General features: G+C 36.7%; 2 protein-coding genes across 8 annotated transcripts; both read left to right on the top strand.

The window, feature by feature from the left end:
- The first annotated feature begins 2,752 nt into the window (after nt 1-2,752).
- Nucleotides 2,753-4,846, top strand: LOC113701396 (biogenesis of lysosome-related organelles complex 1 subunit 2). Its single transcript, XM_027222023.2, has 2 exons — nt 2,753-3,008; nt 4,552-4,846. The coding sequence occupies exons 1-2, from the start codon at nt 2,913-2,915 to the stop codon at nt 4,816-4,818; spliced, it is 363 nt and encodes a 120-aa protein (XP_027077824.1). The 5' UTR covers nt 2,753-2,912; the 3' UTR covers nt 4,819-4,846.
- An 834-nt stretch (nt 4,847-5,680) lies between these two features.
- On the top strand, nt 5,681-12,880 carry LOC113701772 (uncharacterized). Of its 7 annotated transcripts, XR_011817642.1 has the most exons (14): nt 5,681-6,290; nt 6,727-6,812; nt 7,364-7,443; nt 7,701-7,756; nt 8,036-8,084; nt 8,233-8,379; nt 8,632-8,727; nt 9,432-9,545; nt 9,851-9,984; nt 10,258-10,490; nt 11,033-11,872; nt 11,967-12,359; nt 12,527-12,644; nt 12,761-12,880. XR_011817642.1 is itself a non-coding variant. In XM_027222556.2 (12 exons), the coding sequence occupies exons 1-12, from the start codon at nt 5,833-5,835 to the stop codon at nt 12,014-12,016; spliced, it is 2,343 nt and encodes a 780-aa protein (XP_027078357.2). In that variant the 5' UTR covers nt 5,681-5,832; the 3' UTR covers nt 12,017-12,751. The 7 variants fall into 7 exon arrangements, 2 of the variants coding, with proteins under 2 accessions (XP_027078357.2, XP_071913243.1); XR_011817643.1 differs by lacking the exon at nt 12,761-12,880 and having other exon boundaries at nt 11,967-12,084; nt 12,203-12,751; XR_003451006.2 differs by lacking the exon at nt 12,761-12,880 and having other exon boundaries at nt 11,967-12,100; nt 12,203-12,751.
- Nucleotides 12,881-12,965: the final 85 nt, after the last annotated feature.

Here is a 12,965-nt window from a genome sequence, read left to right as displayed (position 1 = left end):
AATCCTCTGGAATTAATAATGTAGCAACACTGGCAGAGAATATGTGAGAGTTAAAACAAAAAATTGCAGTGCCTCATTTGTAGAAATATTTACAAATTTAGAGAGGAGTCTCGATTGTCCAGTTAAGAATGGCCATTGATTTAAGAGTTCAAAAAGACGACGTCCTTGTTTCGGAAGTTTGCCAAAGAAGATTGGTGACATGGTGATGACTTGTTGACTAGTGATAAATGGAGATGAAAATTGGGATCTTCTTTTACAGATATTTTATTTTTCTCCCCAATTTAGTGTAAAATTTTTGTTTTACCCCATTAGATGAAAAGTTTTCAGATTTCTTTATTTTAATGTAGGGCAAGACTTGTACTTCCATTCGTGCCCTTTGTTTAGGTAGTGTTTTTTGTGTCGGAAAAAGTTTATTGGGTGGTGCAACCGTAAAAGGATCTAATTGGACAAGAAATTTAAGTTGAAGGACTAAATTAGGCTAAAATAACATTGAGGGATGAAATTGGCATAAGTAAAATAGTTTAAGGACTAAAGTAGCGATTTTCCCGACTAATTCCATTCGTCAATTGAGATGAGTTGCAAACGCCGTCAACTACTTTTCCTTTTCTTTTTCCTTTCTATTTATCAGTTTCTTGATTTTTTTGGTATTTAATTTCTTCAAATGCAAAAAAAACTATCAATTTTTCCAATAAAATAAATAAATAAATAAATAATTTCCACCTTCTTCTCTTATTTTGCTATTTCTTCTATATCATCCTTTAGTAATCCTATTTTGATGCTTTTATCCCAAATGTAAACGTGTATAAAATACACAATTTTTTAATTTTCTTTCTTAAGGCCCCAATGTCCAATTAAGTCCATTTATCCAACTATCCTAGACATTTCCCCCTCCCCACCCCCGTCCCCTCTCCCGAATTTTGGTACAATACAGTGAAAAAAAAATATCTTACTATGTATAAAAAAGGATAGAGAGATTTGTGTGAACAAATTGTGACTTAATACTCCCTCCGTCCCATTGTTAATGTCATGTTTCACCTTTTTCATTGTCCCAAAATTAGAGTCATGCTAAAAATTTTCCCTTCCAAGGTTCCATTCTTACCCTTGTTGTGCACATGTAAAAAAGTCCCAAGAAATTTAATAGGACCCACCATTTATTCCCATTTAGAGAAGTTCGAAGGGTGTGCAGGACAACTCCGAGTTTATAAGGCCACTATTGATGTGTGTCCTTAAAGTATGAAGATATGCATTTGATTGAGGTGGGACCCACAAAATTATGACTCTTTAAAAACACAAACTTTAGTTGACTAATGTAGTTCCAGCAGGGTAAATTTGGAAGTAAAGCATCGGTTGTCAATAATAGTCCACTGTACATAAAAAGTTGCAGTCCCAATAAACGACTTTAAATTTGGGACGGAGGGAGTATATTATAAAAGATACTCTTATTTAAAAAAAAAATTATATCATTTTAACTATTCACTTCCCTACCATCACTCTACAATAAAAAAAAATTTTGAACTTTTTGAAATTACTACTTTGCAACAAAAATGATTCTAATCCTTTTAATACTTCTTATTAATTACACACATATTGGGCATGCTTAAAGCACTCGAAAATTGAATGAGAGGGTGTTTAACGGTATGAATTTACTATTAATATGTTAAAAAAAGTTTACTAATGAATAAATTTTGAACGCGCGTTTACTTTATACTTCAAATATAAGAAAATTTTCTTGAATTTCCCTAATCTCTATGGATGGCGATATCGTAGTGCATGGTTTGCTTTCTTCTTTCTTATTAAACAAAAACTAAAATTGATTTATTTATCAAATACTTTATAATTTTTTTTTATCAAAACTATTCTGTAAGCATCACCTTTCTTTATTTTAAGTGGAATTAGCTCAAAACTTGACATCCATACCTAGTTTATATTTGGATTTTAATCAAAATAATATTTTTCCCCTCTTTAAGCTAAAAGCATGTTTGCATATTGAAAACCAATAATGCACTTATATGTTAAATTACTCACACGTGTTTGAGGGACCTTAAACTTAAAAAAAAAAAAAAAATCAGAGTAAGTCACAGTCTTGCTACTTGAGGGAAAAAAATATGTATAAAAATCAATTATTCACATTCATTCTAATTTGAAAAATATTGAAACATATTTATGCTTGGCATCTTGTTCTTCATATCAATAAGCAAATACCTCTTTTTTTTTATTTTCATTTGATATACTTTTGAAAGAATCCTAGTAGATAATTCGTTTACAACACCAATAATTTGCCTAATTGGATAGCTGATTTCCTTTTGAGATTTATTGGACGTATCAATAGGTACAATCTTAGATCTAAATGAAACCTATTATTATTATTATTATTATTATTTTTTAATGAGTTTGAGTCTGTATTTTTAAATCCAAACTGTATTTATATTCGAATTCTGTAAAAGAATCATGGTTTAGATAGAATTTCAATTATACAAAATAAACCTACTAGACCCATAGTTGGTTCACAATATTTGATATTGTTAGATTGTAGTTCTTTCAACATTCCAGTGTTAATTTTAATTGAAAATGATAATTGAATTATAAAAATTATAATATTTAAAACCCATATATATCTTCTTTTTTTTTTTTTTTAACGTGTACTTGTATATTGCAGGGGGAAAAAAAAATTACGCTACCCAGATTCATTCGGGCATCGAGTCCTGGTCTAAAAATTGGGTACAAATAAATTTAATGGGTTTAAGTCTAACCCACCCATTAACATGCCTATAATCAATTAAAAGTAGGCAAATAGTGGCCAAGTCGGCTTTTCTCTTCACCCTATTCCTTCCCAAATTCCATCTGCTTCTCCGGTTCCCAACTCCTGCCTCCCCCCCCATTCCCTTCCCAAACAATCTGCAGCAAGCCCGTGCATGGCTTCTGGAGCGGAGAACAAGAGTGACCAGCTGGCTGAATCGCTCAACGATCTCTTCATCAATGTTTCTACTATGGTCAAGGGCGAGCTTCAGGTACAGTTCAGATAGCTCGCTCGATTTCTTTTAAGAATTATATGATCTTTATTACTTCTTTCTGTATAATTTTAATAAGCTTGTGGATGTATCTTGGTTCAGAGTCAATTTGTATAGTAAATTTGTGATATCATGGCTGATAATTTTTCGGGAGAGGGTTAGGAGGATTTAACACAAACAAAATTTCCAAGCTATGAAGGCCATTTTATTTGATACGCCACAACAAATTTAGGCCCATCACCCAATAATATCTAAAACAGTACCTTGAAGGTGCAGCTGCTAGGCGGTCTTAGCATTCTTGTTTTGTAATTTGTTATCTTCTCGAGGCAGAAGCCTTAATTGTTTGATAGTGAATACATGTTGTTATTTGCATTTTTTTAGCTGGAATACGTGATTTGCCAAGCAACAGGCAGTATAGTTTTAGCAAGATGGAGGGGAAGTGGCTCAGCTTGTCTAGAAATAATGGCATGGTTTATGGAGGCCCGAGTGTTTTGAAAGGTAAGGTATCGGGAATGAATGGAGGGAAAGTTTTATGGGGAATCATTAAAACGCAGTTGCACTGAGATGAAAAGGGTTATAGCGGGAGTTGGTAGTTGTTGATGGTGGGTGGAGCAGTGAGGCGGAAGAATTTTGTGTTGGTGATGCTGTGAGATGGGGAGCTGCATGTCTTTTAGTTTCAGAGTGCTTGGACTTAGTGCGTGGGGTGTTGAGAAAAGAGTTGGGTAGAGTAATGGGAAAGGGGAGTGGTCTTGGGTTTGCGGTCTGTTTGATATTTAAGGAATTTTTAAAATGTTTTTTCAGGAACTTGACTGTCCTCATCGCATGTTTATACTTGAACATGTACGTTTTAGCAAATCTAGCTATGAAGCGGATTTGAGGTTGACTTGGAGTATGGAGTGACTTGATGAATGCCAGCCTGCTACACAGAGGAGCATCTTCTGAAGCATCTGTGATTAGGATTAACCTCAAGGAAATTCAGCTTTCTAGGCCATCATTCTTTATCTAAATCCCAAAGAATGTTTTATGCTTCATTGATTTGGTTAGTCACTTTGGGATTTGCTGCTAGATACTCTTATAATGTGATTGTGAGAGTCCGAAGACATGCATTCAGTGAAATACCAGGCAGCCATCATGTATTGGGAATAGTTTCTTCCACCTAGTGTTGAGAGTCTTATGGTTGAAAATTGAGCTTGTTATGATAGAGAAGAGTAAATGCCCCAGAAGCATATGATCTCAGACAGTTACAATTATCTTAATTTTAGACGGTTACATATGTATTTGTCTTTGAATCTTTGAGATGGATGGTATGCTGGTAATGGGAATTTGTGCAAAAAATGTTCTACTTGGAGAAATGTTGAAGTTGGTGAATTTTCCTGGTAAATTGCGTTTCCCTGCATTGTAGATAAATCTTATTTTTATGCTTCATTAAGCTATATATGGATGTGCTTATTTTCCTTTTTCATGCTTGTACATGTGCGTGTTGTCTAGATTATGCAGTAGCTCTTTTTCATTCCAACCTCTTCATGATGATATTGTGCCACAGGGAACGAACAATCTATTGGAACTGTTGGAGAAAATGAATCTGAGAGTGGCAGAAGAGTATAAAGGTTTTGGTGATGTGGCTTCTGGATTGAGAGTTTTCATGGATCAGCTGAAGTCCAAAAGTGGAAGCTTTGACGAGTATGTTCAGCAGATTGATTTAATAGAGCGCCAAGTTACGGAGTTTGAAGCTGTAATTTCTATGCTCGATAAATATGTTTCTTTGTTAGAATCAAAAGTACAATCTGTGTACCAAACCCCACCACCATGAATACAATTACAATTTTTTCTTCCTGATATTTGATTCTGATTCTACTTAATTTGCCTCTCTTCTTCTTTTTGCTTGTGTGCGCTCGCGCAACATCCTACTTTCCCAAGTGAAAACGTGTTTGCCTTGGTGATAAACGGGTGCATGACTTCCAGATTATGGCCTTCGAGACGCTGGCATGATATATTGGTCTAATCATGCCTTTGCACGATCCAATATCCATTGACCATTAACCAAGAAAACATGGTGTCAAGGAACAAGGACGCCCCGAATAATTGAACTATTTTAAACTACTACTTTCCAACCAAAAAAAATTATTTTCATATATTTTTATTAGTTGCACATACTTGAGTGTGTAAAAAAAAATTGAAGGAATAAACACGACCCGAAAAATTTAAAAATAATTAATTTCAATATCTTTTTATCAGTCGCATGCACCTGGATTTGTAAAAAAAGAGTGAAGGAATAAGCACAATCCCCTTATTATCAAGAGAATTATAAAACTTTACTTGGGTGTAGGTCAAGGAATCAAATTCCCTTGCTTATATTCTAAAAAATTCAAACTTTTATAGAAATATTGAATTTTAAAATTTTACTTAGGTATAGATCAAGAAATCAAACTTCCTTACTTACCTTCTAAAACATTCAGATTTTTTTTTTAAATATTAATCAATGAATGCGTAGACACATGTTTGATTTGACAGTAGTTTAGTCCCTCCGTCCTAATTGTTTTGGACCTCTTCAGCTCCCCCTACTATAGAATTAGAATAGTGTGGGTGTCGGTTACTTTTTTTTTTTGTTTTTTTGTCAAAAATGGGGTCGGTTACTTGGTGGGCCCAAGAAATGGATAAAAGCCGGGTCGGACTATTCACGCAATTTTGCAGCTCCGGAAGTTCCCAATTCCACCTCGATCAGGTCTGACCATCGGTAAGCCTCCGCTTCTTCAGTTCTCTGATCTTCTTGTGCTTCCGTCCTCTTCAACCATCTTCCCTCTCTCTCCAAAACCCCAAGAAGAAAATGACCATTGCCATGGGTCCGCCACCACCTAGAAACCCCATCTCCACCACCTCCCAGTCCCAAGCCAGAAACCCAGAAGAACCTTCAGCTTCAAGTGCTGCTGCTTCTTCATCCTCCGCATCCCAATCAACAGCTGATACGTCTTCAATGGGTCCCCCTCCCCCTAAAATTCACAACGCTCCAGAACCAGCGCCCGCCGCGGAACGTTCTGCCGATACCCCCCAACCAAAGCCTTCCGAAGCTGATAATTCTGTTTCTGAGACTGTTGATTCCAAAGAGGGCGCCAGCTCCAGCTCCACAAAAGACACTAGCCAAACTGGGAGACAACAAGAGAAAGGCTTTAGTAATTCTACGGATATAGCAGTGCCTTATAAAGTTCCAGAGTGGAACGGGCCCCCTTGCCATCACTATTCTCTTGAAGTTCTCAAAGATGGCTCCATCATTGACCAATTCGATGTGTATGTCTTCTGTAAAACTTCCAACTTGTTCTGTCTTTCTTATACTGCTATATTCTCCCAGAAAAATTGTTGAAAAGAAAAAGGTACTTGTCCTTCTGTTGGCAGAAAATGCTGAACTGTAGAATTTAGAGATACTTTTCGTGCAAATTTAAGCATTTGAGTTCAGGAGCTGGCTGCCTGCTTATGCTTCAATAATTTTACTCTGTTGAAAGGGGCACCGAATATCCATCAGTTAACTTAATTCGGATACTTATTGTTTGCCATGTGTTTGCATTTAAAATTTTTGGGAATTGATGCTGGTCTTTTTGTGTTTTAATTGTCTACCTGATTGTTTATGTTCTGCTTTTGAGAAAAGAAAAGAGGGAGCAACTGTTACTGTAATTGCTGGTTTCATGTAAATTTCAAAGTTTGCATGATTGTTCTTATGATGTTCCAGATACAAGAAGGGGGCTTACATGTTTGGGCGTGTTGAACTCTGTGATTTTGTCCTTGAGCATCCAACGATCTCACGGTTCCATGCTGGTAAAGATTTTTATTCATTTGTCTTTATGGTACAATTTTGCGTTTTATCTTCCCTGTCTAGTTGGTCTGTGTTGTGTCATATATTTAAATCGTACTGGCCTGAAGGTGACATTTTATGATGGATGTAATGATGCCCCACATTTAGCATTATGCCATGTACTACAACCAGGTTCACGGATGGCCTCTTTGCTTTACCACATTGTTGACAGCCTTGTTCTCTGTAGAAATTAACAATTTTTCTAATTCCAAACAAATCCAAGACCCCTATCTAGATTGTTATTTCTGAAATAAGGTCATTGAAAAGTAACTCCTTTTGGCATCCTGGTATTCTGGGCCATGCTGTACCAATAACTAATGTCTCCTGTCCTCTTCTTCTTCTACATCATTCAGATGCAGTGTAATAAGCAAAAGAATTCAATAGTTTGGCTAATTATGTAATGTTTTAATCTTGAAGCTGTATTGGTTCCGTCAATCACACGCCACATATTCCCTTGTCGAGTTTTTGGTGACTAGATGGATACAGACAATGTTTCATCTCTTATTTTTGCCAGTTATCCAGTTCAAGAGCAATGGAGAAGCTTATATCTATGATCTTGGTAGCACACACGGGACTTTCATAAACAAGAATGAGGTACTCACTTCTATTCATTTATTCATATAATAGCGTGTAGTTGGTAAACCTCCAAATTGGAAATTATCCTATACCCACTTGTGCTAGACTGCTGATTAAGAATAAAATCTGCTTTCAATTCTTTGAGACTTTGAAGTGTTACATGTTGCAATGATTATGTTCTTTTATGATGACAATATCCGCTGCAACTGATTGTTCAACATTTTTTTGTTAGAATGCTATTGCTCTAATTTGTTGTCTACTTTTTGAGATATTAGGTGAAGAAAAAGGCTTACGTGGAGTTGCATGTTGGTGATGTGATTCGCTTTGGCCAGTAAGCAATTTCTTTATGGTGTTGTTTTTGTGTCATACATTTTGGTCATCATTTCATCAAAAATTTCATTGAGATGTGGATTCTTCAGCCTAATTAGTTGTATCTTTTTGTCGTTATTTTGAGGATAGATGAATATGATTTAACCACTTGTTATTTAGATGTGTCAGGAGCATTATTTTATTGAATTCCATTACAGGGTATTGTTTGTAAACAAGTTGAGATAAATGTCATAGTTGGTTATGAGAGAGTCTTCTTCTAATTGGTATTTGTTTTGTGCAGTTCATCTCGGTTGTACATATTTCAAGGACCAACTGACTTGATGCCACCTGTAAGACAAAATCTTTTCTCATCATTTTGTGACTATAGCTCTCTCACACACAAAAACTAATCACTTACACTAAATTCTTATTCGGCGAGGTTTTAGCTGTGTCTATATCCATATAATCAGAGAATTTATTCTATTGTTTCTGCTGAAGGAAGCTGACTTGAAGACTATACGCACTGCTAAGATCCGACAGGAGATGCAAGATATGGAAGCATCACTTTTACGAGCAAAACTTGAAGCATCTTTGGCTGATGGTATAGCATGGGGCATGCAGGAGGATGCTATTGAAGAAGCTGAGGTTTGGATGACTTTCTTAGCACCTCTTTTCACTGTCAAAGTTTCAATGAATAGTTGCAAGTCATTATTTTAAAAAAAAATTTCATTAGCAGCTTCGTTGGAATAAATGTCTATATGTTGTTGTTTGCAATTACTTTTTTTTTTTAATTTTATTTTATTCTGTTCTTAATGAGGATGTGTTCCTCTCTTATCTACTCCATAATAATATTCTATAGTTTCTTTTCCACTAACTGAAGTTATTTCGGATGCTTAGGATGAAATTGATGAAATAACTTGGCAAACTTACAAGGGACAACTTACGGAGAAGCAGGAAAAAACACGTGAAAAAGTCATGAAAAGACTTGAAAAGGTGAGCAATGGTTTTGCTTGATCTCATATTTTAGGAATATTATTGTATAAGATGAACTGCACATGATGATGTATTTGTTATGAAAATATCTTTTGGTTCATTTTTTCATTATACGAGTATTTGAAGTGATTCTTTCAAGCCCTGCAATCTGTTGTGAAAATATCTTTTTGCCCATTTGTTATGATGTATGTGATTGTCTCCAACTTGTGTTGCTTGGACTTTCCACCCATTGCATGCTACCTGTTGAAAAAGGAAAAAGTCATATTCATGAGTTTCGATATGTTTATGCATACAAATTGCCTATTTTTGAGTATCCAGACAGGATATAGAGCTTCTGTGCTTAATTTTCTAATTCTGTCTCCATACAAGAATGCACATCTGAGTCTATTCACTCTGACCACTGAGTGTTCTACCTTCTCAATTTAGTATCTGTGTGATGTGGCTCCCCATTTATTTTTCTCTTCTTAGTCAATGGCTTTATGTACTTGGGATCTATGTGAGCAAGCAGGTAACAAGACATGTTAACTTTTTGTTTTGCCCGATGCTCTGTTGAACCTATCACTATTTCATGCCTGAGATTCTATAATTCGTTTGAAATGAATGCCACTGTGTTCTGGCTCCTCAGTTTCATCCTGATCAAATAGCTTAGAAAAGCCATATTTCAAGGTTCTTTTCTGATATTTGCGTAAAATGCTTGCTTGCAGATTGCTCATATGAAGAAAGAGATAGATGCTATTCGGGCCAAGGACATTGCTCAAGGTGGGTTGACGCAGGGACAACAGACCCAGATTGCTAGGAATGAACAGAGGATATCACAAGTATGTATTAGTGAATGGGTTGAACAATGTATTTAAATATTTGTCTCTATGCTCTTTCTTGTTTTGTCTATTTTATGTTGAAGAAAATTTTCCCAAAAAAAAAAGTCTTCCTGTGGTCAGTTCATGGAAATGCTTTTCCATGATTCTCGTTTAAGAATTTTTCTTAAATTACTTGGGACTTGACTATTGTTTGGGTAACCGTTAGTTGTAGCTTTCTGCTTCTCATTATTTTCATCATCATAATGCATTTGCTTTTTGCTGAATCTTGACTTGTTTTATGAATTCTGTTGCTGAAATTTGCTTAGATCATGGAAGAGCTTGAAAACTTGGAAGAGACGTTAAATGAAAGTATTCGAGAAAGCCTTGGTGCTCGTGCTGGAAAGACAACACGTGGTAAGAGACAAGGGGCGACAGAGGACAATGAAGAAGATTACCTGAGGTAAGTTGGAATTGGTTGGTTTAATGCTAATTTCTTATCTTTAACTAGAAAATTTAACTCAATTCTATATCGTGCAAATTCCCCTCAAACAAGCTGAGCTTCAAAAATTTCCTCATCCCCCAAAAACAAAAAGAAAAAGAGGTCGCAATCTTTGTGGCTTGTAGATCTACAGGTTTGGTTCATGCTTTCTGAGGAAGGAGATCAAAGCACAGTAAAACTGAACTTGTGAATTTGGTACATTTGGATGGCTAGCTAACATCTTATGCTTAACAGTGATGATGATGATTTCTATGACCGGACGCAGAAGCCTTCTAAGAAGAAGAGTGGAGAAAACCAATCGATTGAGACTGCTGACTCTCTTCTTGAAAAGAAAGAAGCCATTCTTAAAGAGATGGAAGACACGAGAAACTTACTTCTGAATGAGGACAAAAGTGTGCCCAAAAGAGAAGTTGCTGAAGAAGGAGATGCACTTGATGCATATATGTCCAGCGTATCATCTCAGCTAGGTGAGTAAAATGGTTGGTTAGACATTTTTTAGCAGCATTTTAGTTTTAGGTGACCCAGTTCTTAGTTTTGTTTTATTTGCTGATAAACCCTTCTTATTTGTCCTTCTATGCTCCTTTAAACATCTTCTCTCTTTTCCTTTTTTTTTTTTTTTTTTTTTTTTTTGTTTCTTCTCCTTCCAGTTGCTATTTCCTCCAATCCCCAGCATTCAACAAATGCTGTTTCTTTCTCTTCGCTTGTCCCTTTGCCCTTATGAGACTAGACACCACACAATCCCCAAAACAGCTTTCTGATTTTGCTGTTCTTTTTCCTTGTGTTGTTCGAGTCATGAATGTTGCTGATTAGTTGTCGGTTGTTAGTGGAACAATTTTGCTGATCAGTTGTCGGTTGTTAGTGGAACAACTTCTTGTGCTGCTTTGCGAATAGTTCAAATAATCTCTTATGACATTTGATTTCCTACATTGCTGAGATTTTTTATTCTGTTCAGCTTTGCTTAAAATCTTACTGAAAAATTGTAATCTTTGATTTGCTAAAATGATGGCAGCATTTGACAAGAAGGATAAGCTTGAAAAGGGCTTGGCCTCTCTGCAGTCAGAATTGGATAGGGTCTCATACTTGCTGAAGGTTGCTGATCCTACGGGAGAAGCTGCTCGGCGAAGAGAATCAAAAGCACAAGAACCAAGACACAATGTGGTAGTTGCTGCTTCTGATGCTGTAGAGTTGTCACCATCCGAAAAGCGTCAAAGCCACAGACAAGAGCACTCCGTATGTGGTTCAGACAAACTTGAGAAAGTACAGAATAGATCCAGCAGTAAAGAGAGCAAGATTGATGCAACTGCAGATTCCAGCAATAGGTTGGAAGCAAGTGAGAATGTGGCTGATGCAACAGATGATGAAGCCGCTGTCTATACAGTTGCCAAGGCCCAGTGGCTTGGTGCTGTGGACTGCCAAAAAGAGCAAGAGACCAGACAAGAAAGCCAAGTAGATGTGGAAGAGCATGATCAGTTTGTGGACTACAAAGACAGGAAGGCAATTCTTGAAAATACGGATGGTGCAAAATCGAGGGAGACCTCAGGAATTGAAAATGCAGCCCCTGGTTTGATTGTTAGGAAGCGGAAGCACGTTGAGAAGTCGGACCTCACTGATGTGAAGGATTCTGAACCATACAAGGAGGCTGAAATAAAGGCGGAAGATGCTGTAGCTCTGCTATTGAAGCATTCGAGGGGAATCCATACGTCGGATGAGATGGAACAAGATAGTGAAAATGTTCCCCAAAGCAAACAAGCAAGGAAGGACAAGAAGAAACCTAAGAGACTGCTTGGTCCCGAGAGACCATCGTTTCTGAATAACGAGCCTGATTACGAGTCCTGGGTGCCTCCTGAAGGTGAAAGTCCTATTGATTGCAGGGTTGTTTAATGCAGGATACTTTGATGTCTTTTGCTATACTCATTTCTTGCGCATATGTGATCTCAATTCAGGCCAATCTGGCGATGGACGTACATCTTTGAATGATCGTTATGGGTATTGAGTTTGGATCTCAATTCAGGCCAATCTGCCGCAGACTGACTGAAACTTATGATGAAGTGGCAGATGCAGGTAAAGTCCTTCACAGGTATTGCTTGGCGCTCGGCAGTTGATTAACATTATTCAAGAGCAGTTTTATTCTGCAGAGAAGTGTACTAACACCAAACGTCTTTCTTTCTTATTCTTAAAGCAACAAATCAGTATAGCTCTTTTACGCTCAATCAAGTGCTAATAGTTGGCTGAAAAATTGACACTGTAAAAAATTATGCCGGCCCGGGAGGTTCCTCTGTAAAGACCTGAAAACGGAAAGCTGCCAACTTTGCGATCCGTGCTCGTAATTAATTAGTGTACACATTCTTATACTTCCTTCCCGCTTTGATTGCTTTCTACAATTGACACGCACTTTTTTTTTTCTTTTTTTTTTTAAAAAAATTTTGCGTGCTGTTTTTTTTTATTTTTTATTTTCTGGGTTATTATTCAATGTCAATATTAAGCATCTGAGATGGGGGAGCAGGCAAGGCAGGGCAATGCATATGTAGAACATTGCAGAGCGCAGGAAAGGACATCGACTTGACCGGTGGCACGTGCGAGGCTTGATTGGTACACCTTAGTGGTCCTCTATGTACAACTCGGTATTTATATTCCATGGGAATTTCGCTTTGATTTCTTCGTTAACAACGGAATGCCTTTGTTTTGTTAAATATTTGAGTGGCATTGAAAGTTGTTCTTTTTCTTCTTTTTTTTTCAGTGTTATTCGTATTATATTAGATGAAACGCCAATACTGAGAGGGCTTACAAAATTGTGACAAAGAGGCTTTAATATGTAGGTGACTTGCCCTCGTTGTTGGAAGAGTTATCATTCACGCTATTCTTTTTTCTTTTTCTTTTTTTTTCATTTTTCATTTTTGTGAACCGGGTCCCTCACTGAGGGCATTATTGTCTTTTCGCAGTTC

Source organism: Coffea arabica, chromosome 7c (genome assembly GCF_036785885.1).
Source record: "Coffea arabica cultivar ET-39 chromosome 7c, Coffea Arabica ET-39 HiFi, whole genome shotgun sequence".
Classification (NCBI taxonomy): domain Eukaryota; kingdom Viridiplantae; phylum Streptophyta; class Magnoliopsida; order Gentianales; family Rubiaceae; genus Coffea; species Coffea arabica.
Note: the sequence above shows the minus strand (reverse complement) of the source record. Positions and strands in the feature narration are given on the sequence as shown.